The sequence below is a fragment of the Lagenorhynchus albirostris genome, chromosome 15 (assembly GCF_949774975.1).
Source record: "Lagenorhynchus albirostris chromosome 15, mLagAlb1.1, whole genome shotgun sequence".
Classification (NCBI taxonomy): Eukaryota; Metazoa; Chordata; class Mammalia; order Artiodactyla; family Delphinidae; genus Lagenorhynchus; species Lagenorhynchus albirostris.
In genome coordinates, this window is record NC_083109.1 from 1,981,507 (window position 1) to 2,003,013 (window position 21,507).

The following is a 21,507-nucleotide window of genomic DNA, read 5'->3' on the forward strand; positions in this document are numbered from 1 at the left end:
GGTGCACGGAACCCTAGACCGTGGGGGGGAGGGGTCTGTGATGAGTGGGGGTTAGGAGGCAGCTGGGAGAGCGGAAGGTTCCAGGCAGAGGCCCTGTGTGCGAGCACGTGTGTGGTGGGGTCTGTGGCTGAATCTGGGTCAGTTCTGTACCATCTCAATTCCTGTAGCCTTCTAATCCATCTTTGGAACAGGAGGTGTTAGGCCTCCGACCGTGTACGTCTTCATCGATTTTTGGTTGCTCCAGGACCTTTGCGTTTCTACATGAATTTAGACTCGGCTTGCCTGTTTCCACGCACGAGGCTGCTGGGGTTTCGATGGCTCGCGTTGCGTCTGCAGGTTAGTTTGGGGAGCGCTGACACCTTGATGATTCTGAGTTTCCCGACCCATGAACAAGGTATGGTTAGCCTCTTCACCTGTTTGGGTCTTCCTCGATTTCCCTTGGCAGGGTCTCGTAGTCTTCAATGTACGGATTAAAAGTGCGCGATTTTACGACACATGAGGTGTGCAGGGAGCTGCAGACGCTGGACCTTGAATTGGGTCAGAAGCTTGTCTTCAGCTGAATATTCAGGAATGCAGGAATGTCAGTGCTCTTAGCACTTTGGGCTGCTCCGGCGGCTTTGGCTTCCAGCCTTCAGTTGCCCCCTGCAATGATGACAAAGAACACATCTGGCTTAGTGGGAAACCGGTTTTAGAAGCAATACGCCCTTGTGAGCCTACTGTTACAGCACAGATGCCCCTTGAAGAAGTAAGACCAGCCTTCGAGGGGGACAGAGCGCCAGGGTTGGGTCGACTTCTTCACACACCCGAGCTCATGTCATACTTGCAGGTGGGTCCTGCACCACTTCAGGGCCAAGAGTGAGAATTCTCGGGAATGATGGTGAGAATCCTGGGGCGTCCTGGGTGAGGCAGGTGGAGTGTCCCCGAAGTGTGGTGAGGTCGAGGCACTGCCCAGCTGCTCTTGAAGGACCGAAACCCTGGGGCTGGGGGGCTGGGGGGCTGGGGCCGGGTCCCACTCTTGAGCTGGCCACGAACCGGGCTCCCTCGTGGGCGGCACCAGGGCAGCACACAGGTTGGTGCGGTTGCCATGCTCTGCCCTCCATGCCTAAGGCTTGTGAAGTTGAGGCCAGGATGCGGGAGCCCCGTGGGCACTCGTCTTAACCCCTCCCGCCCCCTCCCCCCCATGCTGGCCTTCCTGGAGTCACAGCTCTGCAGGTTTAAGCACTTTCTTTTAGGTGGTGTAAAAGGCAAACAGCCACAGGAGCAAAAGGAACAGTTAGGCCGTAATTTAAGTCAGCTTCCCCAGCGTCCGTGTTGGCGTCTTGCTGACTCTGCTTCCATTGGAGTAGTTGGGGGACCCCGTCCCATGGGGACCTGCTGGAGGGGCAGGCACCCTGGGCAGGGCTGAGGGAGGTGGTATGGTAGGAGGGCCACCGTCACGCTGGCCAGTGGCTGTTCTCCTGGACTGTTGGGTCTCAGGGATGCTCCATGAGGCCCAGGCTCCTCTCTCCGCTGCTGCGGCCTGGGGTCTGGACGGGACGGTCCTGGGAGCCCTCCCCCCAGCTCCCCTGTACGGTTAGGAAACGTGTCACGGCTCTCAGGAGTGAGCTCTCCAGCTGTGGGACACCACGCCACGCGCGGGTTCCCGTGCTCCCATCCGATTCTGGCTTCTTCAGGGTTCACGTCGGGGGTTGGGGGCAGTTCCGTTTTGCACATCCTGGTTGTGGAGGATCTGCCTTTCGTGCGCACTCTCCGCGCCGTCCAGCAGGTGACGGTGCTGGGGGCCCTTGTCGGGGTGGGAGGGGGCAGGGAGGGGTGCGGTCCGTCTGACCCGGCCGCCGTTCCCTGCTCGTGCCAGCGCAGCTGGGGGCCCCCCCCCCCCCCGAGCCCAGGTTGACGGACGAGCGTGTGTGACGGGGTGAGGTCGAGGCCGGAGCCCCCGAAGGTCGTGCTGAAGAACATTTCCCCAGAAACGATGTCTTGCAGGTGGACGTTCCCATGCGGGGCAGAAAATGCCTGTTTAATTTGTAGTGTAGCTCTGGCTGACCTACATCTTGGTTAAAAATACAGTGAAAAATGTTGGCATGAAAGGGGTCAGAAAAACCGTAACATTGGGTAAGAACACTCGAGTTGATGTTGAACTCTGGTGACTGAGGGAGGCTGGGATTCATTCAGTCCTTAAGGGTTGCTGGTTGTGCTTGGGCTGCGGTGGGGGACGCGGCCCCACCCCTGCAGAGCTCACTCTGCTCTGTGGCCGCGTCGGCGCCCGGCCTCCCAAACAGGCGGTGTTGTGCCTGTCTTATGTATGAGCACGCGGAGGCTCGGTCACAGCCAAGCAGCGTGGCCTTAACACGGCTGATGTGGGTTTGTGCTGCGCGTTGTAATTGAAGAACCTGAGCTCCCACGGTAACAAAAAATAGAAAATGCCTGTCTTCATCAATAAAGAAATCATAAATACATTCTGGATGAAATACCATGTAACCACTGAAAATTACGGTTCTGAAAAGAAATTACCAAGCCAGATATCATCAAAATTACCCCAATTTTCTTTATGGTTATCAAAACACATATGTTGTACATGTGCACGTAGGACAGAGAGTGGAAGGAAATACACAGTCTAGTAGCCAAAGGAGATGGGGTTTCTGGAGATTTCTGTCTTCCTTGTACATCTCCATGTTTCTCAGGTTTTCTCTCATGAACATTTACCTCTATACTAAGAAAGATGTTAAAATTATTTAAAAACGAAACCCTGAATGGCTTTCTGGCTGCTTGAACTCGTCGTGTCGTTCTTGTTGCTCGTGCACGTTGGCCTGTTTTGTTTCCAGAGCGTCCTGAGTGGAGGGGTGAGGGGTGCAGGGAGGGGGACCTGGGCAGGGTCTGTGGCCCCTGGTCTCCCCTGAGGGCCTTCTGAAATGGAAGGCTGTGTTCAGTGTGACAAGTTTGACCTCCTCCCTGACGTAAGGCTGGGATGAACATGGCCCATGCATACAGCCCTCCTCTGGGTCGCTGTTCAAGCCAGACTGCCTCGGTGTGTGTGCTGGGGCCTCGGGGGCTCCTGGGGGCAGCGCCGTGCTGTGCGGGCCCGCGTCGGGGCTCCTGGGAAGTCACTTCCCTGCCGGCCGCGGTGGCCCGGTCCGTAAGGCCATTCCCTGAGTCGCTCCCAGAGCTGGCCTTGCGCCCGCGGAGGGGTGACGACAGGCAGCCTCCCGGCGTGGGTTGGGGCCGGGTGGGGCCCCGGGTGGTGTGCGTCCCAGGCCACCCGTGCTGCCTGCTGCGAATGTGGGGGATTGCTCTTCCATGACCTTTTATCCAAGTCATTTAAGTTACATTTTGAGACAGAGTTGTGTTTCTTTGCCTCTGAATGGATACTGCATAGTTACCTGTTTGAGTTTACGAGATCCAGAGCGGTGATAGTGCCGTTACTGCGGCGTGTTTGAGGCCAGCGCTGCTGTTTGGATTCCCGCCGGCGTCGCGTGCATGTCTGACTCCGCTTTTGTCAGAACCAGTGACTGTGCACGCGGTACCCAGGGAAGCTGACAGGTGTCCTGGGCGCAGCGCCTGCCACGCCTGCCCGCGGAGCCGCTGGCCAGACCAGCCCCGTGGCCCTCATGCCCAGAGGCTGTTGCTTTCCCGTGTCTGTAACCACTGGAGACTTTTCAGTGCTGCAGAGAGGTGTCGTCACTTCCAGGGTCCCACGGTCACTTCTTGGGGGACTTCTGCTTCCATCCCCAGCTTGCTCTCTCAGAGGCTCATCACACATCCCTAGTGTCCATTTTCCTAGACTTTGGTGTCCAAAAGACCACCATCACTTCATAGCCACATTAATCCCGTTGCTTTTCATGAGTATTATTTAAACATTCCTTTATATTTCTGCAGACATCATTTTTCAAGCAAACGAGCATTCGATAATCAAAGTGTAGGCGTCAGCTGCCCCATTAGCGAGTTTGAAATTGGGGTGTCCAGCTGTGGGAGCTGCAGGGGCCTGCTCGGCTGCCCTGCCCCCTAGGATCCCTGCGAGGGAGGAGCGGGGTCTCTGGACGGGCGTCTGAGTGGGCCGGTGAGTGAATGGCTGGGTGTTCATCGAGAGCCCTCTTTTGGGGGCCCCAGCACAGGCATGGGCCAGGGTGGGCAGCTGTGCAACACCCGCCACAGTGGCCCAGCCCTGACTTCTTTGGCCCCTTGAGCCTCGCCCTGGCCCACCACACCTGTCCCGGGTGTGGTGCACACTTCTTAGGGCATGGACATAGTCAGTTCTGGCTGTCGGCCTGCCAGGCCTTTCTCTCCTCAGTGCTTTAATGAGTTTCCAGGTTTCAGAAGAGTGAGTTATTTGCAGCAGCTGTTGTTTTTTTTTTTTTTTTAGCATGGCTTATTTTATTTTTTTAGTTTTAGTTTTTTAATTTTTATTTTATATTGGAGTATAGTTGATTTACAATGTTGTGTTAGTTTCAGGTGTACAGCAGGGTGATTCAGTTATACATAGACACATATTCATTCTTTTTCAGATTGTTTTCCCATATAGGTTACCATAGAACATGGAGTAGAGTTCCCTGTGCTATACAGTAGTCCTTATTGATTATCTATTTTATATATAGAAGCGTGTATATGTTAATCCTAACCTCCTAAATTATCCCCCCCAACCTTTCCCTTTTGGTAACAATAAATTTGTTTTGTAAGTCTGTGAGTCTGTTTCTGTTTTGTAAATAAGTTCATTTGTATCATTTTTTTAGATTCCACATATAAGTGATATCATATGATATTTGTTTTTCTCTGACTGACTTCACTTAGTATGATTATCTCCAGGTCCATCCATGTTGCTGCAAATGGCATTATTTCATTCTTTTTTATGGCTGAGTAATATTCCGTTGTATATATGTACCACATCTTATTTATCCATTCATCTGTCCACGGACACTTAGGTGGTTTCCATGTCCTGGATATTGTGAATAGTGCTGCTGTGAATGTAGGGATGTGTGTATCTTTTCGAAGTATGGTTTTCTCAGGGTACACACCGAGTAGTGGGGTTGCTGGATCGTATGGTAGCTCTATTTTTAGTTTTTTAAGGAACCTCCATACTGTTCTCCATAGTGGCTGTATCAGTTTACATTCCCACCAGCAGTGCAGGAGGGTTCCCTTTTCTCCACACCCTCTCCAGAATTTATTGTTTGTCGACTTTCTGCTGATGGCCATTCTAACCGGTGTGAGGTGACACCTCATTGTAGTTTTGATTTGCATTTCTTTAATAATTAGTGATGTTGAGCATCTTTTCATGTACCTCTTGGCCATCTGTGTATGTCTTCTTTGGAGAAATGTCTGTTTAGGTCTTCTGCCCATTTTTTGACTGGGTTGTTCGTTTTTTTGATATTGAGCAGCATGAGCTGTTTGTATATTTCGGAGATTAATCCCGTGTCAGTCGCATTGCTTGCAAATATTTTCTCCCGTACTGTGGGTTGCCTTTTTGTTTTGTTTATGGTTTCCTTTGCTGCAGCATGGCGTATTTTAAAAGGGATGTTTTGGAGGGAAGGCCTCATGATGGGCATACACGTGGTTCTTTTGGATCAAGAGTAGCAGATGTGACCCCAGGGAGAGGCCTCTTATTTCCTGATGTCACGATGGGTGTCGAAGGAGCCGGGACCCAGCAGCTTCAGAGACTTCTCAGACTTGTGAGTTGGATCGAACTCCTGTTTGGTTCAGCAGGGGAAAGCCTGATGTCACTTGTGAAGCTGGCAGGAGGTTCTCGGACCTGATTTTCAGCTGCCTCATGGGAGGACGCAGGGGCTGCCCAGGCAGCAGGCTCCTTGGTCGACACCCCCTTGCCCGGCTGTGTCGCTCTTCAGTGGGGTGCCTCGTGCAGGGCCCTGTGCTGAGGCCTTGCTTTGGGAAGAGTACGGTGTTTATGGCGTTTTTAGGTCTCCCCTTGCAGCTCCATCACTAATCCGTCATGGGAAATCAAGTGTGAAAGTTGTGTTGCTGTTTCTAGTGGAATCTAGGATATAATTGGTTGCCGGTTTTTGAAGCTGGAATTAACGCCAAACCTGCCCGCTAGGGTTGGGCTTCCAGTGACGTAGCTGAAGCACCGTGAAGTGCGAGCGGTCCTCTGTGTCTTTGTGTCTCTGTGGTGGGCGCCTCAGGTCGTCGTGGGCACAGAACTGCCCCCCCCGCAAGAGTGGTCCTGTTCTGGAAAGAGTGTCAGGGCCTCACAGGACTGCAGGCAGGGAGCCCTGGGCATGTGGGCTGTGGGGCGCAGCCTCCCAGGGCCCAGCCCAGCCCGTGGGGACGGGGACGGGGGTGGGGGTGTGGACACCTGCTCCAGGGCAGGGCTCGGGTCTGAGGCTCCAGCCACGACCTCCCGCCAGACACCTGCTGCCTTGTGAACTTGGGCACGCCGGGCAGCCCGTGTTGGGAGCACACGAGGCCCTCGGCTTCCGGGCCTCCTGACCTGCAGGCCAGCGCAGGGGCAGACGGCGGCGTGAGCAGCTCGGCTGCCTGGCCCACTGTTGCTGTTTGAATCCAGGAAAAAACTCCTTTTACGTTTTTGTAGTGCTGCGGACCCTCTTTCTCGCAGGTGTGTATAGAGTTCTGCAACTGTGTTTGACAGCTTCTCCTTTTGCCTCCTCTGAGCTGCCGGGCTCCCCCATGGAGTCCGGCCCTGGGGCGTGTTTCCCGATGCCAGCTCTCCTCCCCCAGGTATGGTCCTCGTGCGGAGCGAGAACGGGCAGCTGTTAATGATTCCTCAGCAGGCCCTGGCCCAGATGCAGGCCCAGGCCCACGCCCAGGCCCAGCCTCAGACCGCCATGGCGCCCCGCCCGGCCACGCCCACAAGTGCCCCTCCCGTGCAGATCTCCACCGTGCAGGTGAGTGCGAGCCAGCGCTGGGCCTGGCGGGGGGGTGGGGCGGGGGGCGGGGTGGGGCGGGGCAGGGGGTGTGGCATGGCCCACATGCGGCGGGAGGAGCTTGGGGTCTGCCGCCTGGACCCCGCCTGGGCCCTCCCCTTCTCTCCTGTGACGCCACCTTCCCGGGCCTCAGTTTCCTCCTGTGCAACGTGGAGATCCCGCCGGTGCTGCTCTTGTAGGGCTGTCACGGGGACCAGTTAGGACAGTGGAACAGAGGGAACGCTGAGCAAGTGTCAGCCGTCACTACCAGGGAGGCGTGGAAGAACTTTACAGGATTATGTTAAACAGTACTCCCCTCTCCCCCGCAGACATTGAAGCCTTTAGGGGTTACTGCCTGCCCTGACCCTTGAGGCTGTGGCCCCCTGGGGTTGTGGAGGGAGGATGGGTTGGATGCTTGAAGCCCAGTGCCTGGGACTCGCCCCTCCCCCCAGGGTTCTGCCTCTCAGTCTCCATTTGGGTCCATGCCCGCACATCACCTGCCTACTCCCTACTCTGTCTCTGATGCCTTTCTGTCTCGTGCTGCCGTTCTGCTGTTCTGAGCCAGTTGGCTGGCTAGAGACTAACATGGAGACGAAGAAGATCTGGAAAACTCTATTCTCCTTCGATTTCAGCCGCGTTCCTCTGGAGTTGAGACCCCTGTGCTGTAGACAGGGTGTGTGCGTGCGTGGGGACTCACAAAGGGCCCTCCCCTGACTGAAAATCCAGAACAGCCCAGAGCAGTGTTCAGGGTCTGTCGAGGTCTGTCCAGTAAGACGCAGATGTGGGATATTTCACTTCATGTACCCTAACTATGTAGGACAGTTCACTGTAAGTGTCTCGTTTACTTCCTTTTCTGCAGCACAGTGACCAGTCTTTAGGCCCAGGGAACACATGCCTCTTACTGTAGTGCCTTTGTTACTTTTTTGGCGCTTGTGGCCAAGAATACAAGAAATCCACACAAGTATTGATTTCCCAGGTTATATGCGTTCCTTAAAGACCAGGTCGGAGACTTTATTAAGGAGTGTATTACAGTTTATACGATGGAGGTTCCGATCATACACTTTTACTTGTTAAGGAAAGTTTAGACTTGGGGTGGCTTCCCTGAGGCTGGTGATCGACCTGGGGGCCCTTGAGCGCGCTGGCTCTGTACTAAAGGATGGAGTGTTGGGCGCGCCAGGTGCTGGGAACTACTTTCACTTGTCTCTCCTTCTAGGCGACTCCTCCTTGTTTTTCAGGCACCTGGGACCCCCATTATTGCACGACAGGTGACCCCAACGACCATAATCAAGCAAGTGTCTCAGGCCCAGACGACGGTACAGCCCAGCACCGCGCTGCAGCGCTCTCCCGGGGTTCAGGTGAGGCTGGGGCTCCGTGGTGCCCAGGACGCAGGGGTCAGGCCTCGCGAGTTTGGGTGCTGGATCCTAAGTTTTGGAGTTTGGGGAACACAGCGTAGATCAGTTGCTTTTCTTTAAAGTCGCATAGAGTTTAACACCAGCAACATTCTTAAAAGCTTCCCACTGTGCCGGAAGTACAATTGAAAACGTTGCCTTAGTAACTGCATCTGTGAAGCAGAGAAGATCTACAGCGTGCGGGGTGGGGGGGGGGGGAGAGAGAGAGAGAGAGAGAGAGAGAGAGAGAGAGTGTGTGTGTGTGTGTGTGTGTGCGCGCGCGTGTGTGTTGCTCGCGAACTGTTCCTGCACCGAGGAGGACGTGTCCTCACTGTGTATGTGCGTTCATGCGTGCGATTCTCACAACACCCCTCCCTGATGGGCGCGGACACGTGCGGTTGAGAGGCTCCGGACCCCTGTCCCGGTGTGGCCTCGGCCGGCCTCCCTGCAGCCGCACCTCGTCCAGTGCTCTCTCCACTCACCCTGGTCTTGTCCTCCTTTGCCTTTTGGCGTCGGCAGCCCTGACATTGCTTTTCAGAACAGCTGAAGGAGCAGTTGGGTCCCAAGTAACTGAACTCAGTGGTCTCCCGCAACAGGAGCTGCCCAGGCAACGGCGCTTCCTGAGACGGGGTCTTCTGGCCCGAGTTCAGTCTGATTGGCGCATCTGAACTTCAGTTATAGTGAAAGGAACCTTTTCTGAGAAGGTAGTGAAGCTCATGGTCAGCTTTTGCATGAGATTTAGTAGAAAATAAGTTTATCATCATAGGTTCCCACAATCTCAGAATCATCCAGGTGAAACGTGTATTCATCTGACCAGTAGAAGCAAGTGTGAGGAATAAAGTTTGATGTAAAGGAAAACTCCCAAGGATTGAAAGTGCCCTGGCTGTTTCTGGGTGTCCCGAAGCAGCTCTGCTCTTCCCTTTTTGCTGCCCAAAGGTGGCGGTTGGTCAGTTCTTTTACGTTTCTCCTCTGAAGTTTTTTATTTGCCATTTTGTAGTTACAAAAGTAATACATGCTTAACGTTACAAGTAAAATACCCAGATAATAAAGGAAGAGCCCGTCATCTCTTTCAACTCCTCCCATGAAACCAGTGTCCACAGCCTGGGGGTGCAGACAGCTGCCCGCCCACCCCCTGCCGTAGCGGCCGTGCAGTCCGAGTCCCTTGCCCGGCCTGGGGCCTGGTTGCTTAGAAGAGCCGCAGGCGAGTCATGCTTGGGGTTACACTGCCCCCTATATTCCGAAGTCGTAAGAGAGTAACGTTTAAAAAGTTGGAGAAGTCTCCATTTTTAAATTGGAAAAGTGCTAATTAAAAAAAAACAGTAAATATTTGCATCCTGATTGGTCACGCAGACTAGAAGTCTCGGGAATTTGACCGAGCACAGTTGTTGTTTGATGTCTAGCTGTTTGTTGGCTTAAATATATTCGTTTAGCAAAGCAGCCCCTCCCTCCCAACACCAACTACATCGAGTCCCCGCCTGCTCTGAAAAACCCCTTTCCAGGATGTTTCTGGATGTGACTCGCTTTGGGGGAGCAAAGAAAGGTTGGTCCGGCAGCGGTGGGGGAGCCCGGGACCCCGACGAGTCCTGGTGCCGCCCCCCACGTGGGGGGCGGCCTGCCCGTGTGCATGTGACGTCCTGGCTTCCTTGTCACCAGCCTGCCTGCACAAGCCAGGTGATGGGCTTTTCAGTTGGTTTCTCTGTTTGTTCTTTTCAGTTCTGAGACGGGATCTGGTTTGGTTATTAAAAGATCATTTGTTTTGGTCACCATGTGACTTCTAGGGTCGACTTCTGACAACCAGGTTCTTCCCGGCCATTGGCTTCGTTTCTGTCAGTTTTTGCTGCAAAATACTGCTTCCTCGGTGCTCAGGAAGGTGGCCCTCGGGGACACGGTCTGCCGCGGGGCTGGTGTGGTCCCTTGAGTCCGCATGTCCCGTGGGGTCCCGCCTGCTACAGGGAGTCTCACGAAGACCGTCTCCCCGCAGCCTCTATCTACCTTGTGTTTTGGCTTCTCGTAGCCTCAGCTTGTTCTGGGTGGCGCTGCCCAGACACCCTCACTTGGGACGGCGACAGCTGTTCAGACGGGGACACCTCAGCGAACGGTCCCGGGGGCCACCACCACCTCCACAGCCGCCACGGTGAGTGCCGCCTCTCGGCTGCGATTTGGGGCCGTATGTGTGGTTCGTGCTGACTCAGAGCGCCAGCCGGCCCAGGGGAGCCACTGCCACGGACGTGGGGATGCGTTGGGGTCTCCACGGCTCCATATGAGTGGGTCTGAGGGCAGTGGTCTCTGCAGGGCCGCAGGAAGGGTCCACCACCCTACACGAGGCTTTTGGGCTGTGGGGGACGTCTGTGGGATGGAGCCCGGACCAGGTGTGTTCAGAGGAGTGACACGGGGGCCGGGCTGCACGGCGGTTGCGGCCTGTAGAGCGGCAGCGTTGCCCCTTAACATTTATCTCCAGCAGTTGTCCTGCACACGTGTGAATCTTTAAACCAATGGGATCGTGCTTTATTTATGACTTACGTTGTTCACGTTTCTTTGCTGAGTATTTTTCATCATCTTTAGTATCTGTGCCATAATTCAGTTTCTTCTCTTGTGCACTTAGATAGGCATCAGTTTTTCTTTATGGTAAGCAGTATCAAGGCGAATGTCTTATAGGTCATCTTTTTTACATTTATTGGCTATTAGTTACATTTCTAAAAGTAGAATTGCTGGGCTGAGTGAGCTGTAAACTTGGGTCTGGACCTTCAGAGCACATGTCCTGGTTTATACTCCCATCATCAGGCCGTGAGAGTTACTGCATTTTCCTCAAAGAAGTTTAAGAAAAGAAATACACATTTCTTTTTTTTTTTTTTTAATAAATTTATTTATTTATTTTTGGTTGCGTTGGGGCTTCGTTGCTGCGCACGGGCTTTCTCTAGTTGCGTCGAGCGGGGGCTACTCTTCGTTGCGGTGCGTGGGCTTCTTACTGTGGTGGCTTCTCTTGTCGCGGGCTCCAGGCACGCGGGCTTCAGTAGCTGCAGCACGTGGGCTCGGTGGTTGTGGCTCGCAGACTCTAGAGTACAGGCTTAGTAGTTGTGGCGCACGGGGCTTCGTTGCTCTGTGGCATGTGGGGTCTTCCCGGACCTGGGCTCGGCTCGAACCCGTGTCCCCTGCGTTGGCAGGTGGATTCTTAACCGCGGCGCCACCGAGAAGTCCAGAAATATACATTTCTTATATGATACCCATGTCTTAGTTAAAAGCTGTGATGAAAATCTGCCTTTTAAGAGTTTTTTGCTTACATCTTTTTAATTTCTATCCAGGAAACTATGGAGAACGTGAAGAAATGTAAAAATTTTTTATCTACGCTAATAAAACTGGCTTCATCTGGTAAACAGTCTACAGAGACAGCCGCTAACGTGAAAGAACTGGTACAGAATCTGCTGGTAAGAGCTCTGTACACCGGCCCCTCTGCCTTAGAGCGCTGTACTTGGCCATGGGGGTGGGTGCGGCCGGAGTCTGGGCCCCTCTGCCCACCACCCTGCCATCCGCTCGCCAGCCCGGCTTCTCAGAGCCTCACAGCGTGTTGGCCGCAGGGGAGCGATGTAAATTCACCAGATGGAGGGTGTTTAAAGGCCCTCGCTCGCTCCTCCACCTGCTCTGCCTTTTTCACAGAGGATTTTTTTTTTTTTTAATATTTATCTATTTGGTTGCACGGGGTCTTAGCTGCTCACAGGCTCACAGGCTCCCTAGTTGCCGCAGGTGGGCTCCCCAGTTGTGGCATGCGAACTCTTAGTTGTGGCATGCATGTGGGATCTAGTTCCCCGACCAGGGATCTAACCCGGGCCCCCTGCGTTGGGAGCACGGAGTCTTATCCACTGTGCCACCAGGGAAGTCCCTTTCATGGAGGATTTTAAGTGATACAGAAGCGGAAAGCAGAGTGACAGCCCTTCTGGGCCACCTGCGGGCTTCGTCGGTCATGAGTTCTTATATGACTTTGCATCTGCTGCGCCCCCATTGCCACCCACAGCCCCTCCCCAGTCTCATAAATATTTTAGCACGGATGCCTGGACATAACCTGCGAACACAGGATCCCTCGCAGCCCCCCGGTGCCCAGAGGCTGAGTCCAGTGTTGCCTGCAGGGCTCGGTCAGAGTCGGTCAGGTCCACCTGTGGCAGCTGCCTCTGTTGTTGCTGGTAACCTGGGGGTCCCCTCCTCCCTGCTGTTTTCCTTTCCTCTCGGTTCCCCTATGCAAGGAAACCTGGTGGCTCAGCAGACGGGCTGTTGGACTTTTCTGTCCTGCTGGTGGGTTCGCCGGCTCAGACCCTCCGCTCGCAGCCTCCCTTCCGTGCCGAGGCTTGGGCTGGAGGGGAGCCACCCTCAGGGGCTGGCTCTGTGCCGTCTCTGCAGACCATGTGGGTTTGGGGCCAGAAAGGAATGAAGTCCCGCTCTCACAAGGAAAAATGATCGCTTCAGATGCTCCTTAAATCTTTTCAGGAAACCCAGAGATTGAAAAATAATCTCACCTCCTGCGACGAACAAGAACTCCCAGCTTTTTGTTTGTTTTAATTATAACAATTTTACCTTCTAATGAAAATTTCTAATTAAATAAACGCCGTTCCCTTTCTTCCCACGGTCCTTTGTCTGTGGTCCCTCCCCGGCGCTGGAAGCGTGGGCTCGTCTCTTCGACCCTCCCCATCCATCCCCCCACCCCCGGATGAGCCCAGTGCCGTCCCCGTTGTGCTGCGCCCTTATCAGGGCACCGGGACCCCCGTTCCGCCCTTGTTACAGGACCTCTTTGCAGCCCTGGCCACTCCCACCTTGAACTGGGCCCAGTCAGCCACGGGCTTGGCCCCCCAGCCCCCACACCTGGCTCGCTTTGGTTTCCAGAGCGGGGTCTGGGCCCTCTCGTCTGGGCGCTCGCTTCCCCCCGCCGGTGCCCCAGCTGCTCTGGGGTCTCGGCGTAGGTGTGGTCTCTCTGGGTAAGGGTGTCCCTGGTCTGCGGTACCTTCCAACTTGGTCACGAGGGTACTTTTAGGCTAGTCTGTCGCCTGGCAAAATGCCTGATGTGCGGTGGGTTAGGTGCCGCGTAGATGTCCCGTGGGAGCTGGCGTAGGGAAGTTGTGGGGTGGGCCAGTGAGCCCCGATGGGGCGGGGCACAGGGAGGGCCAGGGGCCTCACCCACGCCCGGGAACCCGTGTCAGCTGAGCATGTGGCCCCCGGGCCCTTCCGCACCTTCATCCAGTGCAGGACCTGGCGTGAGGAACAGCCAGTCCTAAAACGCGAGACCAGAGAAATGCTGCATAAAGATACGCATGTGCGCGTTTGTATTCGTGGAGGAATTTCAATGTGAATTTTATTTTTAAGGACGGAAAAATCGAAGCAGAAGATTTCACTAGTAGGTTATACCGAGAACTTAATTCTTCACCTCAACCTTACCTTGTGCCTTTCCTGAAGGTAATTTGAAGCCGCCTGCGAGCACCCAGCATCGGGTGGAGGGGCGGGCGCGTCCCGGGGACGGGTGGGCTTGCACGGGTGTCACCGGTGCGTTTGCAGGTTTCAAGCCCCCTGAGACAGAAGGTTAAGTTTTCTCTTTCGAGGCTTCTCTGTAAGTTACGAGACCCCCGCCACTGAGGCCACAATGTTGTGTCACAGCCGGGGACTGCGAGGGGCCCTCTCCCCGCAGACGGGGGCCCCCGCGCCGCTGGGACGAGGGTGTCGCTCAGATGCCTCGGCTGCCTTAACGCGCTTAACTGCATTTCAGAAGTGGCGCTTCTGCTTTGTTTTTTAAACAAATTGCAGCCAGTTGTCACTGAGGGTAACCCTGCTCAGTGGCAGTCGGGGGACAGTGGTTTGGGATGCCGGCACCCGGCGTCCCGGGGCGTCTCCTTAAGGCCCCAGACCGACGCTGTTTGGCCGAGGACGTGTTCTCAGGGTCGTGTGTTTTCTGTCTTTCCGCCCAGAGGAGCTTGCCCGCCTTGAGACAGCTGACCCCCGACTCCGCGGCCTTCATCCAGCAGAGTCAGCAGCAGCCGCCACCGGCCTCGCAGGCCACCACCGCGCTCACGGCTGTGGTGCTCAGCGGCTCGGTGCAGCGCACGGCCGGGAAGACGGCGGCCACCGTGACCAGCGCCCTCCAGCCCCCTGTCATCAGCCTCGCGCAGCCCACGCCGGTGGGCGTCGGCAAGCAGGGGCAGCCCACGCCGCTGGTATGGAGGCCAGAGCCTCGCCCTGCTCCCCCGCACGTGCCCGGCCGCCCGCGGCTCAGAGAGACTGCCAGGGAGGACCTGGGGCGGGATCTGAAATAGTGAGGTGTCAGCCAGGGGCCGAGGCCCTGCAGCTTCGAAATTTATTTCTCAGTAAAACGAAATAAGCCTACTGACTTTTGCCCTTTGGCACGTCCGTTGTCTGTACTGTTTTCGGGCGTCCCTGGTTTAAATGGACACAGTGTGTTTGTAGTGGATCTTTTAGCTGGACGTTATCTTTGATTAGGAGCAATGGCCCAAATACACGAAGCTGATGCTAAGTGCTTGGCGCTGGACACGTCAGGTTTCATGGTCTAGGACCGAGCTCTGCAGCCGTCGTTTGGGGCTCGGAGATCCTCGGGAGGCACGGCTGCTGATGGTGGATTTATCTGTGGTTGGGATCCAGGGTTCTGGTCGTGTAGCTATAGAAAAGGGTGTCTGCTGGGGAGAGTTCAGGACTGAACGCGCTCCTGCCTCCTGCAGGCAGACGGGGTTCGCCCAGTGTAGAAAGGCACTTGCTATTCTTTTTTTAAAATTTCAAAGGGATTTTGTTCCTCTACAGACGGTTAAAAAAAATTAAAACAACGCAGGTCCTCACGTCACTTTCGTAGGTTGTGGAGTGTATCTTACGATAATGCTCGAGTGATAACCAGGTGGGCAATCAGAGTCATGAAGGGTGGTGGTCTCTCACCTGCTCAAGTTAAAATCTGCATTTCTTCTTGCCTTGATTGGTGGTGAGGAAGACAGGCTCCCGTGGGAGGTGGAGCCGTGTGTGTGCGTGTGTGCGCGCGCGCGCGCGCGCGTGCTTCGGGCCAAAGTGCAGGTGTGAGATCAGGGCTCGCTCGCTCGCATGCCCCTCACTGGAGGGGTGGAGCTCTGCCGCGCCCTTGCAGAGTCGGGCACCACCGGTCCATCACCTGCTTCCCTTGAGGGCCGTAGAGACGTGAAACCTGGAGGCTCTTCCCTGAGTTTGTGGCAAAACTTGGCCTGAACCTCCTGCAGGCAGTCATGTGTCTGCTCGTTCTGGACAGTGTGAATTTTCGTAGGTTTTGTTGCAGAAATAGCTCGGCCCTGGGCACCAGCCGTCCCTCCCCGAGTGCGCTGTAACGTTAAGAGTGTGCCCACCAGGCGACCTTCGTAAAGTTCAGCAGCTGGATTCTGATCCAGCCCTAGAGGCTCTGGAAGGGATCTGAGGGGGCGCCCCGGCACCTGTGCTCACATCTGGGGAGAAGTCGTCTGTTCCACACTGGTTCGCAAGCTCAGCAAACACTGTCCTCCAGGCACTGGCCTCTGGGCCCCATGTGTGGCTTCCGAGCAGTTAATCTGCCCCCAGGAGCTTGCAGCCTGATGCAGTGCCCCCGGCTGACCCTCCTGGTCCTCCCGGAAGGCTGCCCACCCCCCGCCCTGGGCAGGGAACAGGTGTGGGAGTCCCCTCTGCGGTGGGGGCGGGGGTGGGACGTGAGCTCATGTGCCCCGTGGGCTCTGCTCCAGGTGATCCAGCCACCGCCCAAGCCTGGAGCGCTGATCCGGCCGCCGCAGGTGACGCTGACACAGACGCCCATGGTGGCGCTCCGGCAGCCCCACAACCGCATTGTGCTCACCACGCCCCAGCAGATCCAGCTGAACCAGCTGCAGCCAGGTGAGGGCCGGCGGCCGGGCCGCTCTCCCCAGGGCCCTGTCTCCCTGTTTTTTTAATTGTGGTGAAACTCACGTAACACAGACTTGGCCATTTTAGTCACGTGAACAGGTGTACAATTCAGTGGCGTTAGTACATTCACAGGGTCAGTACGATTTTTACAATTACACATTCAGGACTGGGTTCTTAACCAGTAGTCGTTCCTACATTCCAAAGAGTTTGATGAGATACAGGAAGGCAAATGCGTGAGAGATGCTGCTTATGCTTTTACTCTAATCTAGAGTTAGTAACCCAACGTTTCTGACGTTTTAGGAAGCCTCCTTGTGGTGGGCTGGGAGGAGTGGCCCTCCCTGCAGCCCGCCTAGCACCGGGGACAGCAGTGTCTCCATCTCCGAGTCTGTGCACGGGGGGGGCATACCCTCGTCTCTTGTTTTGCAGTCCCTGTGGTGAAACCTGCCGTGTTACCTGGAACCAAAGCTCTTTCTACTGTCTCAGCACAAGCAGCTGCTGCACAGAAAAACAAGCTCAAGGAGCCCGGGGGAGGCTCGTTTAGGTAAGGAATGAGCCTGTGGCTCAGGAGGCGCCCGGAGGGAAGGGCCTCGCCCGGTGGCCCTTGGTGCTTTGAGGCTGCGTTCATTCCCTACACACACACACACACACACACGCACGCACGCACGCACGCACGCACGTGCGCGCGCTCGCTGTGTGCGTGTTTTCCCACAGAGCGGCTCAGGGACATTTGCCGCAGACACAGGGCGGGATGGCAGAGCAGCTGACTTTCCGTGCGAACCAGTGGGAGATTTGTGTCTGTGATACGATGGCTCAGTCTTCTGAGTGCATCACAGTCATAACAGAGGACGCTTCTGTGTCCTCCTTTCAACCTCAGAACCTTCAGAGATGCTGTGCTTTGGTCTCTTGACAAGCAGCTGGTCTGAGCACCGCCATAGGAAGGGCTGCAGTGGCTACTTTGGTTTGGATCCAGCAGTAGCAAAGTGCATGTGTCGGGGGACCTGGGTGGTCCTTCCCTTCCCTTCCCAGAAGCTTCGTCCCTCAAGCTGTTAGGGAGCAGGGCAGGTGTTGGCAGTGCTGGAGCCGTGGTGGCCTGAGCCTGGGTCGGCCTCCAGGCAGGGCAAGGAGATGGGTGGCACAGTCTGGCACGGAGGGTGGGGGCCCACAGGGGTGGGGAGGACATCCACGAGGGAGAGGGCGGGTGGCGGAGATGGGAAGACGCGTCCACCTGCAGGTGTGAGGGAGTTAGAACTACAGAGAGGAGCAAACGAGGCGAGCCCGCTGGGGTCGGGTCGGGTCGGACGTCCGGCGGTGAATACTCTGGAAAAGCTGTGGCTGGAGCCGCCCGCTCTGCCACTGGAGGGGCCTGGGATTGGTGACACCATGATGGCAGCAGCACACCCAGCGCCCAGGTCTCGTCTAAAACTGCTTCCCCCGCGGTGACCAGGGTGCCTTAGGCGGGTGCTGATTCCAGGCCGGAGTCGGGAGGGTGCAGGACGAGTTAGTGCACTTTGTTTGGTCAGAGAGCAGTGCTCAAGCGTCAGAGTTCCCAGAAGCCCCCAAGTGGCCCCCTCCTGCCAGCCGTGTCTGTAGTGACATTGTACCTGCTGGATAAGACAGGAACCCGAGCCCCTAGAAACGAGTCAGTGGGTGGTTTAGGGGAACGGGATTTGCACAGTCTCAGACCACCTCCCCCGAGGTCCTCGTAACTACACAGGGAGGGAGGGGCGCCCCGACGCAGGGAAGCGGGCAGGGCCCCCCTGCGCGGGAGCTCCGTGTGCAGGGTGAGCAAGGCCCCTGACTCGTGTGAAATTCCTGCCAAAGGTGCATTGCCCGCGGCTCGTCACAGAGGGACGTCCGTCAGACGGAAAACGAGGACACGCTGCAGAACAGCTGGCCTGGGACCTTCCAGGTGTCAGGGGCACGAGAGTCAGGGAGGGGCTGCAGAGACGTGACAGCAAAACGCAGCTCGTGGTTCTGAGCTGGACCCTTTGCTGTGGGAGCCGCTATAGGGACCGTTAGCCAAAGCTGGGGGTCTGGGCGTGGCTGGTGGCCCGGTTTCAAAGGCCATCCCCCCGGTTCCGTAGGGGGTGCCTCTGTCCACAGGGAGCCACACTGCCGTGTCCGGGGGGTTGGGGGTTGGGTGTCAGGTCGTCCGCTCACCCTCAAGTGATTCACGGACTTTCCTTTGTACTGTTCTTCCAGCTTTTCTGAGAGGTTGTGATCGTATTAAAAATAATGCTGTGAGATCATTTAAAAAGGGTTTCACAGAACAAACTCCTAGAAGCAGTGAGTAGGTGCTGTGCTCTCTGTGAACTTGGCATTGACATCTGTGTGCAGAGACTCCCACTCTGCCGTACCTTGGGGTGGGTCTTCCTTTAAAAGAACAGATTCGCTCGCAGGTGACCGCCTTTGTGCTCAGGTGACAGCAGCGCGGGAGAGCCGCCCCTCTGCCCGCCGAGTTGGCGGCCCTTCGTTCGTTAGACCCACCTCCTCTTCTTTCCTGAAGGGACGACGATGACATCAATGACGTAGCGTCGATGGCCGGCGTGAACCTGTCGGAAGAAAGTGCGAGAATATTGGCTACGAACTCTGAGTTAGTGGGCACCCTGACGCGGTCCTGCAAAGACGAGACCTTCCTCCTCCCGGCGCCTCTGCAAAGAAGAATATTGGAAATAGGTATGGCCCTGGGCGTCCGGCCTCCACCAGTGGGCCTGGTGTGGACCACGGCTGCGGTGCTCAGCACGGAGCTGTCCTGGGCTTGGGGGGACACCCCTTGTCCCTTGTCACCTGTTTTGCCAGGGTTGTGCTTTCCGCGGGGTTGGCGGTGACGTTCTCCGGTAGTTGGAGCAGGTGTAGACCACCCCCGACCCTCAGGTTGCACAAAGTGGTAACTGGGGGATAAGGGAAAAACAGTGAAGGAAAGAAAAGAACTTCAGTGATTGTAAAATACCGCCTGTTCCCCAGGTAAGAAACACGGCATAACAGAGTTACACCCAGACGTGGTGAGTTACGTGTCACACGCCACGCAACAGAGGCTGCAGAACCTTGTAGAAAAGATATCAGAAACGGCTCAGCAAAAGAACTTCTCTTATAAGGTAACCCGCCGTTTCCTGGAGGGGATGCCCTGTCGGTGCTTCCGGGTCTGGTGCTGCCTGGAGGGCACAGGGGAAGCGGCAGAGTGTTGAGCTCGTTTTGAGTTTTCCCCAGAACGAGATTTTGGGAAGATGCCACTTCTTTCAGTCCGTGGTGCTCCGGGCGCTACCCACTGGGCTGCGGAAGGAGGGTGCGGAGGATCTGACCTGCGGGTTAGGAAGCCAGCCTTGTAGGTCCGGGCTGGTGGCATCTTCAGCTCTGGAGAAGGTGGAGCCCCCCGCCCGTTTCCATGCGGGGGGCTCCCAGCAGCTGCGGCCCGAGCTGTCCCTGCAGACCCGAGGGGCTCTGGCTCACCCGCGCTCCCGTGACTCAGAGTGGTGCCCTGTCGTGTGCTGTGGAGGCCCGGCCTCTCACAGCAGGTTCCAGGCAGAATCCGCCTTCCTCTTCAGTCACACAAACCCCCTTTCAGGGGCACCGTGGAGCGGCCAGGCACTGCCCAAGCAGCGTTTGAAGTACAAGCCTATAGCCACTTGGCTTTAAAAATACTTTTTACGCTATTAGAAAAAAATTTAAAATGTAACTTAGAAGAGTCAAATGATACCAAAGCGTATAAAATGGAAAGTTGCCTGCGAGCCCCCGGATGACTTACCTGAGGCGGCGTGTGCACGTCCAGAGCACTTCAGAAGCAGAGTCTTGGAGACGAGAGGGGCTTGGGTCTGCGCACCGCCTGGGGAGTGGGCCGAGGGGGGTGGGAAGCGGTACGCGGACTGTCCGGCTGGGTTCCCAAGTTCGTGACAAACAGTCGTTTCACTTTTTTCTAGGATGATGACAGATATGAGCAGGCAAGTGATGTCCGGGCTCAGCTCAAATTTTTTGAACAGCTTGATCAAATTGAGAAACAGAGAAAGGACGAACAGGAGAGAGAGATCTTGATGCGGGCAGCAAAGGCAAGTGCTCGTGCGGCACGCAGTTTTCCCCTGTCCACCCTGGGCGCTCGCGGACACCCTTGGGGTTTCGAGGAGCCGGCGCAGGGTTTGGCGCTGGCCTCGATGACACGTGCGCGGGGTTAGGAGCGCAGCCAGGGCGGGAAGCCTCCAGACCTCAGCAGGTCGCTCAGCACGTGGGGCGGGTCCCTTAACTGAGCCCGGAGCCCTGCGGGCTGCCCTGGCCCACCGTCCTCACGTCACATTGGACCATGGCGTGGTTCTTACATCCAAATGGTATTGATTTTCATGATGATAAATTTTCATCCGTTGGCTGTAAACGTTTAAAAATTTAATGCGTTCTGTCACGTGACTTAGATGTCATCATGTCACGCATAAGATGACGTTTGTCGGGTGATGAACGTTTAGGTCACAACTTATCTTTCTTTTTTACCTGTTTGAAAATAGTCTCGGTCCAGACAAGAAGATCCAGAGCAGTTAAGGTTGAAACAGAAGGCAAAGGAGGTAAGCGTTTCCAGTCCAAGAGTCTACACTGCACACTTGAAAATACGTTTGTGTTCAACCTCAGCACCTAACGAGAGAGAGAGAGGCTGAGAAGGCGATGGTATCTCTGCACAATAGGCCTTCCCGTAGCGATTTATGGTGTTTGCAGAAGTGTTTTCCTGTGCTTTTAAACTTCACGGTAATTTCTTATGTGGTGCAGTCCAGTCTCTGTACTCTCACAATTTGCTCAGATCTGAGCTTTTTAAGGTGAGCATCTATTGCTTTACTGTTTTTCTGATTGCACAGTATGCTTGCTGTTTAAAGAAAAACAGTCAAATGAAATTTTCGTTTAGGACAGTTTAGAAAACCCTTTGGTGTCTATGTTCTACTTTTGTAGTAATAAAAAAAGTGCGTGAAATGACAGCCCCTGCTCTCCTTTTCAAAACAAAGATGCAGCAACAGGAACTGGCACAGATGAGGCAGCGAGATGCCAACCTCACAGCACTGGCTGCCATCGGGCCCAGGAAAAAGAGGAAAGTGGACTCTCCGGCACCGGGATCGGGAGTAGAGGTACCGCACGGATGCAGGGACGGGGGCTGGAAGGGCCTCGGGGCATCTGCGTCCCGCGCGCCTCTTCAGGGAGTCAGGCACGCCGAGAACGGGCTGTCGTTCGCGCACATGTTGTCTCACCGCCCTTGGAGTACTTGTTTTCTCGGTACATTCGATACTTTATATTCAAATCAACCTATTTGTGGATATCATGTGAGCAAGAAGTTCTTTGCATGAGGAAGTTTGATCACTGTAGCTTAACACGATGAGATTTAGACTGACTTCGAAGAGAATATGGGGAGATTCCGTCCGAAG

At 55.5% G+C, this 21,507-nt stretch overlaps 1 protein-coding gene across 1 annotated transcript in view; it reads left to right on the plus strand.

The window, feature by feature from the left end:
• TAF4 (TATA-box binding protein associated factor 4) overlaps positions 1–21,507 on the plus strand; it is a 71,753-nt gene that overhangs the window by 34,277 nt on the left and 15,969 nt on the right. Inside the window, exons 2-14 of the mRNA XM_060122261.1 lie at positions 6,682–6,848; positions 8,102–8,221; positions 10,269–10,388; positions 11,554–11,676; positions 13,598–13,687; positions 14,194–14,439; positions 15,967–16,114; positions 16,550–16,664; positions 18,630–18,799; positions 19,088–19,218; positions 20,038–20,163; positions 20,608–20,664; positions 21,094–21,213. Coding sequence (XP_059978244.1) covers positions 6,682–6,848; positions 8,102–8,221; positions 10,269–10,388; positions 11,554–11,676; positions 13,598–13,687; positions 14,194–14,439; positions 15,967–16,114; positions 16,550–16,664; positions 18,630–18,799; positions 19,088–19,218; positions 20,038–20,163; positions 20,608–20,664; positions 21,094–21,213 — 1,733 coding nt within the window. The remainder of the gene's footprint in view (positions 1–6,681; positions 6,849–8,101; positions 8,222–10,268; positions 10,389–11,553; positions 11,677–13,597; positions 13,688–14,193; positions 14,440–15,966; positions 16,115–16,549; positions 16,665–18,629; positions 18,800–19,087; positions 19,219–20,037; positions 20,164–20,607; positions 20,665–21,093; positions 21,214–21,507) is intronic.